The sequence below is a fragment of the Plecotus auritus genome (genome assembly GCF_963455305.1).
Source record: "Plecotus auritus genome assembly, chromosome: 11".
Classification (NCBI taxonomy): Eukaryota; Metazoa; Chordata; class Mammalia; order Chiroptera; family Vespertilionidae; genus Plecotus; species Plecotus auritus.
Genome location: NC_137777.1, coordinates 19,839,082 through 19,852,737, shown reverse-complemented (window position 1 = coordinate 19,852,737; position 13,656 = coordinate 19,839,082). Strand labels below are relative to the sequence as shown.

Sequence of the window (13,656 nt, the reverse complement as noted above, 5' to 3'; positions counted from 1 at the left end):
AAAAATGTACAAACTATTGATAGCCACAGCAACTTGGAGGGATCTCAAGGGAATTATGCTGAGTGAACAAAAGCTAATCTTAAAAGGCTACGACTGGTATGATTATATAAAGTATGACTCCATTTACATAACATTGTTGAAATGATAAAATTATAGATGGGTTAGTGCTTACCAGAGATATAAGGAAGTAAAGGAAGAAGGGAGGTGGCCGTGGCTATAAAAGGGTAGCAGAGGGATCCTTGTGCTGGAATTGCTCTGTGTGATGAGAGGAATCTACACATGTGATAACATTGTATAGAACTATCCCGCCCCCACAACACCACACACACAATGAAAGCATGTAGAACTAAACAGGGTTGGTAGATTGTATCCATGTCAATTTCCTGGTTGTGCTATTATGATATAGTTATACAAGATTTTGCCGATGGGGAAAATGGGTGAAGGGTATAGAAATATTTCTGTATTATTTCTTACAACTGCATATTAATCCATAATTATCACCAAGTTTCAGTTTTTAAAATAATTCATTGAGCTAGCCATTTAATATGTGTGTACATTCCTCCAAGTATCTTCCATTTGAATTTTTAAAAGTCATAAAAATGTAAGTACACATTCACAATGTAGCCTTGGGTAAATGGCTAAAGCTAGAGGATACAATCACCAGTTTCAATGAGAAGTGAGAAATGGGAGACTATTGACACAGAGGCTTTGACTGGACAAAGCCCTGAGTTAGTTATTACATGTTGTTAAGAGAGCTAAGAGGAAGAGACTGAAATATCTTTATAAGACATTCAGCTGGAAGATACTAAAACTGAAACATTAAGCCAGAACGAGATAAAGGCAATTTTCATGAAATACAGTTTTTCAGTATTTTTAATCACAAATCGTTTAGTCAGCAAAACATTCTTTATGAGACTCTAGCACAATATTTAACCCTTAATCTTGAACTTATGTTTGTTTTTGGTTTGTTGCAGGAAATTATATTAACTTGTATATTTTTGTAGGACATTGATTTTAAAATATTCATCATATTTGTAATATTTAATACTTATTATAAACAACTCAAGCTGCACAAAAACTTGCTCAGATCCTTTTGGAATTGTGGAAAACGGTCTCTTTCCTCCCTGTGTCAACTTTGATACAAGCCAAAGATAAATGGTGTTTGTAACAGAAACAATGGAAAAACGTGCAGAATCTGAAATTTTCTTTCAATAACCTCTGTTCAAGGATCTTTATTGGAAAAGCCCACAATTTTTTTTCTTTTAAAGCAACAGAGAAAGCTCTACTTAAATCTGACTATTTTTCCCATAGATATATTTTTTGAAGTTTTTAATGTTTAAAGTGAATTTTCATGCTCAAATTCGACAAACCTCTAAATCTTCATTCGTCCTTAGAATAACTGTCTTGTCCTATTAAAAGATATTCAATCAAGTGCTTGCTTCGGCAGCACATATACTAAAAGATATTCAATCTGTATATCAGCTATTTGTAAAGATTAAAGAGAAAGTTTACTAGATCAAAGCCAATGCTTCAGAAATAGAAAATAAATGGTAACTTGTAAAATTCTAGGCTTACCTGCCCAAAACTCACAGCCATCATGGGTATATTATAACTGCAGTTATGTGAAGTCATGGTGACAGAATATTGGCTTGACCCATTACTTTTGGTCTGGTCCACCTGAAAGTGCTTTAGAAATATCCCTTTGTTTGCTAATGCTGGGAGTCTTCTCTTTGGCATTTCTAAAGAACATGAAGTAAATGGGAAGTAACATTGCACAGCTTCTGCTGCTGAAAAGAAAACCACCACCCAATAATATCCACATGTCACGGAATAAGCTGTTTAAAATCAAATTTTAGAAAAAGGCTAATAGCTTGTGGTGCTTGGTAAACTTTCACTCCTAGAATATAAAGCTTTAAGACTTCTGACCTATGGCCTTATCAGATTAAAAAAAAAGTTTTAGATTATTACTTAAAAGCCACCACGCCCTGGGGTCCATGGAGCCTTCTGGGGGCCAGTTAGCTCTGCTGGGTTCCAGATGCCCTGAGTGAGGCACTCACTAGGACATGTGCCCCACGAGGGCAGGACCAGGATTGTCTTGTTCACTGTTCTTTCTTTAGTGCAACACAGTGCCTGCCACACGCTAGATACTAAATAAATTCTAACAAACTACATCTATCCCAGCACAAATCAGCTATCTTACACATGTGTTCCACCAATTATAATGTAGATTTAATTACAGCAATTTCAAAAGGACTCTAAAGCAGTAACATTTCTTTTTTTTTTTCCTTTTTTTTTTTTTTTTTGCCAATTGACTCATGCTATTGCACATGAAAACAGTCCCCAAAACTCTGAAAAATGTTTTAAGGTAATTGTTTGGAGTTAGGTTGATTTTTAAAAAAATCACAGTTTAACTTTAATTATTTTATTATCATAACTTATATATATGAGTCTACTAAAATGTTTAGAAAAACAATACTAAGACTTTCAGAAATAAGGTTTTTCACTTATCATATCATTCATTATAGCTATTAAGTGTATGAAAAGACTCAGCTCAATCTTACTAAACAGATGTCAATATCAACGTCAATTAATGCCCATGTTAGCCTTTTAGGAATAGAGCTCTTTCTTGGCAGTTTATTTCTCAAAAATCAAACAGAAAAATGAAAATGTTACAGTTTATATATCTGTAAACAGAATCTAGGACTATAAAACCAAATTTTTACTATAATGACAGCTTACATTATTATCCTTAGAGTAATCTTCCGGCCCTATTAATTTAAAAAATGACTTAAATAATATTATTTTGATAAAAGAATAACTCATAAATATTTAGAGATTAATGATTTTATCTAAACTACCGAATATAATAATTTTAATGGTAAGAGTTTACCTCACAATAGATTTGGATAGTTTAAGTAGATATGAAGTGACACAACATACCATCCCATATTGAAATTGTAGGTGTCTGTCCAATGTATACTGTATCCACATAAAAGGACTGTGATTTTGATGCTTTCTGTACACTAATCCTCTGAAGAGCAAAATTAGTCCCAGTGTATTTGGTTTGTATGAGGTCCAGAAGGTCTATGCAAGTGTATGTCCAGCTGAAATATGGTTCATTAAGTAGGTATACTGGTCAGTTGTAAGGCTTAATGTAAACAACTACACTATAAAAAGCATTAAAATCTTAAAGAGTAAAAGGTGGTGTTTTTTTTCTCACAAGAAGACATCAAGCATACTTCATCAGCATAGGAAAGCAACAGAAAGTTACTTAACAAGGGACAGCAGACAGAAACTTCTACTGCAGTAAAAGATTTAATGTTGCATCCAAATATATTTCTTTTACTTGTAGCCTTGGCAGTAGCCACAGGAATGTAAAATATTCTGTAGCAACAGGTAAGGAAACTAAGGAGCATACACTTCGGTGTAGAACACATAAAACCGGGCACAAGAATGAAGTAGGCTGGGAGGAAGGGGTAAAATGGGGGGAAATGGGAGACATCTGTAATACTATCAACAATAAATATATATTTTTTAAAAATATATTTTATTGATTTTTTTACAGAGAGGAAGGGAGAAGGATAGAGAGTTAGAAACATCGATCAGCTGCCTCCTGCACACCCCCTACTGGGGATGTGCCTGCAACCAAGGTACATGCCCTTGACCGGAATCGAACCTGGGACCCTTCAGTCCACAGGCTGACGCTCTATCCACTGAGCCAAACCACTTAGGGCTAAAATATATATATTTTAAATAAAAAATAAATACATTGGTGGTGCTCTAAATAAAATAAAATAAAAGAATGAAGTAAATTATTTTAGTAAAAAATGTCAGAGATAGAAAAGTAAACTCAGTCCAATACTAAGAAGCAAAACTGGATCTTGATACTACTTTCAAAGAACTCACTGCAGTTGCATTGTCTACTGTTTTAAGTGACCAAAAAAAAAGTGCTGAGCTATTTATAGTCAGTACCTTCCAAGTGTGTAATTTAGATTCAGATTTTCTATTAAATACTAACTGGATTAGAATCTCATAAACCGCAATCAAGCAATTCTGCTATGAGAGTTTACAAGAAAGATAAATGCTGCCATCCAAATAACTAAGTATAGTTTAATAGATATCTTCATATCAGCCTCTACTGTAGTTATTAACTGTCTATTTGTTTGGGCATTTTCTATTCTCATTTCCTTCATGGTTTCCAAATTCATTGTGGGATCCACCTGTGATGCATCAAAGCTTAGAACTACATCAGATTTAGAAAATTATATGCAGAACTACATGAAGTTAAAGTGTCCTTTAAATTAATAAAAGTACTTAGGTCCTCTAAGTAGAATTCCACGAATTCTATGATTCCAAAGTTTTAAAAACGACTTAGAAAATTTGGTATACTTAACAGTTTACCATTGTTTCATTATCTAAAGGGTCATGAGTGATGGTGCCACTAGAGCAATTTTTATTTTCATAATCAATAGATTTAATTTTGGCACAACATTTCTGTTAGAAAGCGTCTAAAGAAGACAATTGCAGTTAGACACATGGTGTACATGATTTCTCAAAAACAACAAACAAATAAGAAATGGGTTTATCTTCATAGTTTACTAGTATACACTGTAGTATAATTTAAGTTTTCAAATTCATAATGTAACTTACTTGTTTCCATAAGCAAAACTATATGTAAATTGTATTTCAGTACTTCTAGTAATCTTGCTCTTGTCTTGGTATTGAAATTTTAGACCAATATAATTTGCCAGGAATCCTTTGTATGCTAAACATAACTACATAGAAAATAAGAAAAAAAAAGAAGTAAAAATATCTTATCATTAAATTGTTTTGTAGCAATTCAAATTAAGTCAATCCAATCCAATAAATATATATTGAGCATTGTCCATAAAAATTTATCAGAAGGAAAAAATAATTTCAGCCAATTAAGTGCAGAAGAATTGGGGAAGATTTTACAGAAGAGGAAATGAAGTTGAAATGACCTTACAATTAATAAATAATTCTTTATATATATCTTTTGATATCATTTCCTTTAAAAAAAAAAAGGAACAAATTCACTTCTTATAGTCGCCGAGCTACATGAGAATTAGGTCCAGCTCGAACTGAACTCTTCAGTGAATTTAATAGACAGAAGGGAGATAAACATTTGGATGGTTTGAAATGTGAACGCAACTGAGCATTTAGAGATGAAGTTGTCACTGCAAAATAGTGATTAAATACCAGTTTTAATGGCCTACAACTCCTTAAAAATGCCAAATATATTTAGAACTAACAACTTCAGAACATGTGCTACAATTTGAGAATTTTAAAACAAGAGAAAGGGTAAATCTATAGTTGCTAGTCTTTAATACCTATCCTAAAGTTGCCATTTCTTCTTCTCAGAATCTTCTTTTACTTTTCCCTGATTAGATACCGGAGATCACTCTATGATGCCTATCCATTTTTGTTTCTTCTTAATTAATGAAGGAATATTGAAAATAACATATATTTATTTGTTTTAGTACTTAAATGAGTGCAAATAATTTTTTAAATTATGAGGTAAAGAAGAATACGTGTGCATGGTACTGCATATTATTTTAATTTCTTGTTTTGAGACTCACAAGAGGAGGAGATCATAAGCGCCCAGAGAGTGAGCCACAGAGCCTGTCCAACGTGACATGATTTCACATGACAAGCACTGTTCCCTGTCTTAAAATTTCATGAAATTTTATTACCAGGGGATTTTACAAATTTAATTAGCATATCATTTTGTTGAGCTTACCTGATTATAAGGAAATAATGAAATGTCTCCATATGGTAGTCTGTTTGGTTTAACATCTGCTGAGTCAAAGAGAACAGCTGGGTTTTTCAGGGAATAACGACCACAGTAAGCATCAGTTTCAGCTGTCTTCTGCCCTCTATTAATAGGATCCTGCAGGAACAGTAATATTTCACATGAACACATGATTGATTGTCCTGCTTTGTTCCCCAGCATCTCCACCCAAGTCCTTCAAGTTCCGACTCAGGTCCCATTGCTTCCCAAATTACTATAACTTGAAATGTTCTCTCTTTGAAATTCTAAAGCCCTCACCCTATATCACTCATTTGGACCCATAATCACATAATCCCTTGTAACTATATTTTTCGAATCCTCTTCCCCCTATATTATGAACTCCTTAATGATATTTAATCCTTCCTTCCACAAATGTTTATTCAGTGTTCACTGTGGGCCAGGTCTTTATTTGTTTATGAATTTGTTTGTTTTTTTGTTTAATCTTCGGGGTTCCAGTGGCGAACACTATCCCTAAACACAGAAGCCTATACCAGTTTAGAAGAAGGAACCAAGGATTATAAAACCAAGGCTGAAGGGAGGCCTCTAACTCACATAAAAGCATCAAGAAAAATGACAGAGAAAGTGGCACATGAGGTGTCTTTAAAGATAAAAATGAGTTATTTAAGAGGAAAAGGGGGCCAAGGAGCTTCAGCAAAGGGTAAAATACATGCAGAGAAGCAGGGATGTTAGACAGCAGTGCTGTGAAATTCAAATTGTCAAGGTAGAGTAGAGCAAAGAATGTGTGTTGTGACGAATGAAAGATAAAGGAAGTAAGTGTAGTGTTAATTACTTGTGTAATTCCCATGGCTGCAAGTACTGCCTCCAGGAGAGGAGAACCCAAACACATGTGGATTTGTTAAATTAAGTTGAAAACATAGCCCATTGAGTGGATTTTCCCTCAGTAATAAATCTCTTCATATAGGCATCGCATGCTATATGTTTTAATGACTCACTTATTTCAAGGGTATTGATCTGAATTGAATAACTAGCATATTTCTTCTTTTTTTAAATATATTTTATTGATTTTAGAGAAGAAGGTAGAGGGAGAGAGAGATAGAAACATCAATGATGAGAGAGAATCATTGATTGGCTGCCTCCTGCAGGCCCCCTACTGGGGATCGAGCCTGCAACCCAGGCATGTGCCCCTGGCCGGAATCGAATCCGGGATCCCTCAGTCCGCAGGCCAATGTTCCTTCCATCCAGGGCAACTAGCATATTTCTTATGTTGATAATATTTGAAAGTGGTGACTATCTGGCTTCCTCAAGTCTTGAAAAAAAGAATTGGGCAAATAGTGTATTTAAATTTTTTTTACTGTGTATCAAAGAAAAATCTTTACATCTCACCAGGAAATAAGGAATCACGAGGCATTGTACTAATAGAGCAGAGAGTGATATCAAAAAGTAAGGGAAATGATGTGTGATTCCAATAATTACAAACTGTTGTTGTTCCTTGTGAGTAAACCTCCATCTGATAGGGGCTTAATCACAAGGAACAACAGTTTGTAATTATTGGAATTGAGAGCCTAGGTCAGTGGTCGGCAAACTCAGTCAACAGAGCGGCAGTTTGCCAACCACTGTGCTATGCAATGATGCCTTGCTATACAGACTGTATCCTCTGAAGCCAACGAGGAAAAGGGATATACTCTGCATCCAAGTGAAGAAAACAATCAAACACACCATAGATCTTATATTTGCCTACATCCTAGTGTTCAAGAAAATCCATGGGTAGTGGAAATACTGCTTTCACAAATGAATTGTTTTATAATGCAAAGAGATGTTAGGATAGACCTTACCATAACATTATATTTGTAATTTGACTTTGAATGATAGGGAATTAATGCTATTTCAAAAAAGAAAAGACAAAATTCCAGACATTTACATGAATTCTTATATGGTCAGTTTCACAATTCATTAAACATTCCATACCATGTTAAAATCCGTTTCGTAATCTCTGAAGTATTTCACAACAAATCCTTCTTCAAAATCTGCAATTTGCGGTGGACACTTAGCACTAACCATCTCTTCCACTGCTGCCTGAAACTAAATTAACAACAGGAACTTTAGTAACTTCTTTTTCATGAAGAGTTAGAACATTAGTAATTCTACTGCTAATTCTACTAATTAGTTACAACATATTCGTGTAATTCCCATATTTTAGTCATAATTAAGAGATCATTAACTAAATAATTAATATGTGATCATTTTAGTGTCCTATGTCTTTTTCAAGAGTTCTCAATTAGAATGGCAATACCATATCTAATTGGCTAATATTAGCTTACTTGGTTATTATTAAAGAAGACATATTTGTTGAATAGTTTTTTAAAGAGAACAATGAGGCAAACCTAAATAAATTAGCACCCAATTTAAAAGACTCCAAATGAATAATTTTCCCAAATTAACTCAAAATTAACTGTATAATCCAATGCACTGTTTTTCAAAAGAAGAGATACAGATACTAAAAGCCTGTATTTATGACTATGTAAAAAATAATAAATAATTCTGAGTATACAGGAATCAGTACACATTCATGAGGTCTCCTGTAACTTCCACATTGTTTCTTTGGCAATGCACAGATATAAATGATGTTCAGAACTAAGGACTTTGGATGACAGGTAATCTTTAATCTTCAAACAACTATTAACTTAAACTCATTGTACAGGCAGTTGTCAAAATTCAGTAACTCACAATCAACATCCTCTCTTCACGAACAGTTGCCCCTATGGAGATACGTTGGGGTCTGTTGGCACAGATCTAAGAAATGCCCTTTTGTTCCCTATCTTTGTGATATTTCCTCCCTTCTCTGCTCACTATTGGTGGGCTCCAACCCATCATGCCAAGTAGGAGAGTGTATTTCTAGTACTTAAAGTGTTGTTGTTTTTTAATAGAAAGGTGATGCTTAAATGGCTTTATGTTTAAAAAATTAATACAGAGCGTACTTCGGCTTCCGCTGACCATGGGGTAAGAGGCTTAGAAGAGATCCCGTCCCAATTCAGTGTGAACGTGTCCAAACTGGGTTTTCCTTTGGTTTGTTCTGTAATATCCAGGGTGACATTATATCCTTCAGATGCTTCATAACCGAGCAGATCAAAGTCTCCTGCAATCAAGTACCAAACAGAATTTTCAGAAGTTAATTTAAAAAATATCAATACAGCCCAGCTGGTGTTGCTCAGTGGTCGAGTATCGACCCAGGAACCAGGAGATCATGGTTCGATTCCCAATCGAACATGCCTAGGTGGCAGGCTCAATCCTTAGTAGGGGGCCTTCAGGAGGCAGCCGATCAATGATTCTCTCCCATCATTGATGTTTCTATCTCTTTATCCTTCTCCCTTCCTCTCTGAAATCAATGAAAACACATTTTTAAAAAATTATCAATACATCCAATTTAATAGTGGAACTCAAACTTTTAAAAAATTGGTTTTATTTGGAGTTCCAGTATCACAAAATAAAAATGAACAAGGAAGATGCAGGTCCTTCAGTTTGATCTCTAAGTAAGTTCCTGGGAGAACAAGGATAACTATATTTTTGTGTATATAGTGTTCTGACAATCTAACTTTGGGGGAATTTTTAGAACTTCAATTCCGGTTAAACAAAATTCTTCAACCTCCATCCAACAACCAAATTAACAATTTCATAAAATAAGACAAATTTTGAAGTAACGTTTTACTTACATGAATCGGGAAATAATGATTGCCTGAAGAAAAGTAAACTCACACATATTCAGGGGCCTATTTCCTGAGCTAGATAACCCAAACCCAAATTTGTTACTAGAATCGGCTGTAAGACTTGAAAATATGAAACATTAATAAGTTAACAGCTATTACTTGAAAGAAAAAGCATAGACAGAGCAAATAATTTTGGAAAATGTTGCATTTTCCAACACAGGTGAACAGGTGTTTTGTTTGTTTCTCACTGCAAGATTCCTCAGGGATTTTAATATTTTTATAAATTCTGTCAATTTTCAAGGAGAAGCCATGGTAAACAGTGTTTCCCACTTAGATTTGACCACAGAATTCTTTCATCCAGTATCTTCTAAACAGTATTGATTTAAATTTCATTTCCAGAATTAATATCTTCACTAACTTTTTGCTAATTTATAAAAGGGTATTATAGTGATACTGTGTTTGTAGAATAGATGGTGTATTTCTCATGCATTAGAGTTGTACATTCCTTGAAATACAATAGGAATTTAAATTACAATGGAAAACAATTAACCATTTAATTTCTATTGTTTCTAAAATTGATCAAGGCTGTGAATCCAATTTTTCCCTCTGTCATTTTGTGTTGCTTTTACCTTTTTCAGTGGAGTTGCACAGGATATAAATTTGTTTCCTAGAAAAAACTTTAGAGACCTGCAAAATGAAATATATGCTTACCTCTAGTTGATATAAAGGTTACCATGTAAACATAACTTTGGGGATTTTGTGTTCTTGTTACTTGAACTGTATCCGGTTTTAAAGACCAGAGGTCATTTAGGGCTGATTGTAGTATGAAGTCAGAAGCATCAGCAGGTAGCAAGGCTTGGATGCATTTAGAAAAAATATGAAAAAGGAGAAGAATTGAAATTTTTCTGTACTACCAACAATGATGTCATACAGTGGATTTTTAAAAAATCACTCATAGTCTGCACCATATGTCATCACTTAATGAAACTGTGTTCTGAAATTGATTGAAGCTCAATAATATTGACTAATTAATTGGGTTGTGGTCTCGAGAATAGGGCTCATATTTTATTGTTTTAATATTTCCATAGCAATAGGCATTGTATTTGGCTTATTATATTTACTGATGAAACAATTAACAGAAAGAGCAAAATTTATCTTCCAAGGATTTATTACAAAATATAGAAATACAATGTTTTTATTAACAGATAATTAGGGTCTCATGGGTCTATCACTTAATTTGAGAAATTGAAAGCAATATGTTGCTTCCCTGCAGTGATGAATTTAATTGCTGTTAGCTTATACCTGTGAGTCACAGATATATAAAATCCTTGTGTGCACTTAGATGTGTATTTACAATGATCCTTATAGGAGAAAATGATAGTATGTACCATATTATAAGTATTTTTATTGATGCCATTTTCTATGCCAGTCTGAAGGCTTTTCTCTGTATTTTTCTGCTTTTTTTGTCTAGCATACTATTAAAACTGAATTTGACTACAGCAATACCTCTCTATAATTACATGTACACACGAAGAGGAAGAAAATCTCCCTTACTATTTATCACTTACCTGTTTTTTCCATGTTGTAAGTTAATCTATACTGGTAAAGGGAGCAGGAATTGACTTCTATACATGGGCTGGTTACCATGATCCTCTGAACTTCCTTGATGGCATTAGTTGTTTCCCAGTTTTCCAATGTTATAACCTACTTCCCAATTTAAAAAATATATTTACTATAAAAAACATTTTTAAGACATCATAATTAAGCTATGCAATGCCTTTTTATTGTTCTATTTTATTGCAAATTATAACATTTTAAATTTTACTTTATTTTATTTTATTTGTTAATCCTCACCCAAGGATATTTTTTCTATTGCTTTTCAGAGAGAGAGAGAATGGGAGGGAAGAAGGGAGGGGAGAGAAAGAAAGACAGAGAGAGAGAGAGAGAGAGAGAGAGAGAGAAAGGGGGAGAGAGAGAGAGAGAGAGAGAGAGAGAGAGAGAGAGAGAGAGAGAGAGAGAGAGGGGCTATCTCCAGCAGGCTCCTCAACCCAGGTACTTGTTCTTGACCGGGAATCAAACCCATGACCCTTTGGTGCTTGGGCCAACATACTAACCATTTAGTCACACTGGCCAGGGCTTAACGTTTACATTTTGTGAAGTAAGAGCCTCTATAGTTTATAATACAGATACTCTAGGTCACAATTCAATAATTTTCCAAAACTACTTTCCCCCAAAACAGTATCTTATCTAGTAAAAGGAATAACCAAATAGAGCTCCTGTCTGTGAACATTTTCTTTCTAGACAGTGGAGCTATAATCATAGCAAACCTGAACTTCCTGGACAATTGCTGACTGGGATTGAATAACTTGTTCTTCGTTCACTGCATCTTCTGTTTGTTGTTCAGTGTAGACATTTCCATACCGGTACAGTCCAACATCAACAAAAGCACTCAGTCTATACTCCTGTAGCAAGATTTCAATGTAATATCTGGAAAATAGAGTAACTAATAAATATAATGTTTTCTCTTCAGAGCACTTGTCATGAGTTCTTTTTTTTTAATGAATAAAATTTCAACACTATATAAAACATCTGCCTATTCATTGATTTATATTGCAGTATCCTTGATTTTAAATATTAACCTATTAAAAGCTTCATAGTAGTTGGCTAAAATAAAATGAATTGTGTAAGATACCTGCGTTAAAGAGTTGTTCCCATTCATACTAATTCATTCAGTTTTGTTAATAAATAATTATCAAAAAAACATACTATTTCCTATCCTCAACTATCTTAAAACAAAATTACACTGTATCTTATAATACAAAGATCCTGGCATAAAGTATGGAGGACATGCAGAAGTTAAGCATTTTACTGTGCCTAAGTAAATGGCAGGCAGACACAGAGATATCTTATATATTTATATCTGAGTGGTTGTATGTGTTGGGGATGAAAGTTCCTACTCTCATGTTCCTTAAATATTGGCTCCGCTTGTAACTTGGGAAATAAAACATTGCCTCGGGAAACCTTGACCAATTAGATTGATTATGCCCACCCCCCCAACAAGCTGGATGGGATTCACAACATATATTTGGAATTCTTGATTGCTGAGGCCCTGTGCCCACCAGGAAAAGGCATTCGTTGACCAGCTGTTATAGGTGAGTGCAAAGCTACTGCTTCCCTACCTGAATCTCTATCAAAGCTCTCATTGCCCCCATCTTCAGAGAGGACTGCTGGGCATTCCTCTGAACTGCCTCAGTCATTATACAGCTAGTCTTATATATGGAGAAAAGTATCTACAGTTCATGGAAGACTGAACAAGGGGCATTTATCAGCTCTCATCTGTCTAGAATGATGGGGCTCTGGGTCACCCTCCTTATAGAACTGATATCAGAGGATTGCGTCAGGCTCTTGGCTGCCCTGAGGACCTGTTGGCCAGCTCTACCAAATTGATGTTGACAACACTAATGAGCAGGACTCAACGAAGAACCATTAAATTCTATATCCTCACCTGGCAGCTTAAAAATATTGATTAGGCACTAATCTGAATACTTTACAGACATTAGTATATTGAATCTTCACAAAATCCTATAAAATATATATTATTATTCTCTGTTCACATGATAACAGAGACTAAGAGAGTTTTAAAAATTGAAAGATTATTTAAAAATTAGTAACAGAGGTACGATTAAAGTAGAACAGGGTGACCAGAGAGACATGCACTTTGTGATGAGGCTACATCACCTGAGTAGAACGAACTGGAGATCTGAGCTACCTTTGGGAAGGCCTCAGGGACCTCTGTGCAATAAAGCAGCTAGCGTGGCTGCAATTTCAGAATCCACAGCCACCATTCTGAGTGCAGTGTGCAAATTCCCAGCTGTGTGCAGGAACACAGAGACCAGGCAGCAGATGTGTTTGGAGTCGCTTTCAAGCAAGCCCTGTGTTCCTGCCAAGCAGGTAAATTGACCTCATTTTCCGAGGCCAAGGCAAAGCCTGCAGGTGAATTGACACTGAAGAGCAGCAGGGATTAATTAGGTACTCCATTTCCCCTGAACTGGTCCAGTGTTCTTGGTTTAAAAAGGAAATGTTTAAGAATGTCAAGAAGTGAAGGTAGAAGGAGGAGGAGAAAAAGAATGGAATGCTTTCCACGTATCACTGTGGCCAAGACCTCAGGGAGAACACTGTGTG

At 34.9% G+C, this 13,656-nt stretch overlaps 1 protein-coding gene across 1 annotated transcript in view; it reads right to left on the bottom strand.

The window, feature by feature from the left end:
- The window catches only part of PKHD1L1 (PKHD1 like 1), a 140,977-nt gene that overhangs the window by 89,064 nt on the left and 38,257 nt on the right, over nt 1–13,656 (bottom strand). The window contains exons 15-23 of the mRNA XM_080646789.1: nt 11,802–11,961; nt 11,043–11,178; nt 10,186–10,329; nt 8,749–8,906; nt 7,739–7,852; nt 5,762–5,911; nt 4,651–4,775; nt 2,941–3,104; nt 1,576–1,739 (exon numbers count right to left, since the gene is read on the bottom strand). Of these exons, the coding sequence (XP_080502915.1) occupies nt 1,576–1,739; nt 2,941–3,104; nt 4,651–4,775; nt 5,762–5,911; nt 7,739–7,852; nt 8,749–8,906; nt 10,186–10,329; nt 11,043–11,178; nt 11,802–11,961 (1,315 nt within the window). The remainder of the gene's footprint in view (nt 1–1,575; nt 1,740–2,940; nt 3,105–4,650; nt 4,776–5,761; nt 5,912–7,738; nt 7,853–8,748; nt 8,907–10,185; nt 10,330–11,042; nt 11,179–11,801; nt 11,962–13,656) is intronic.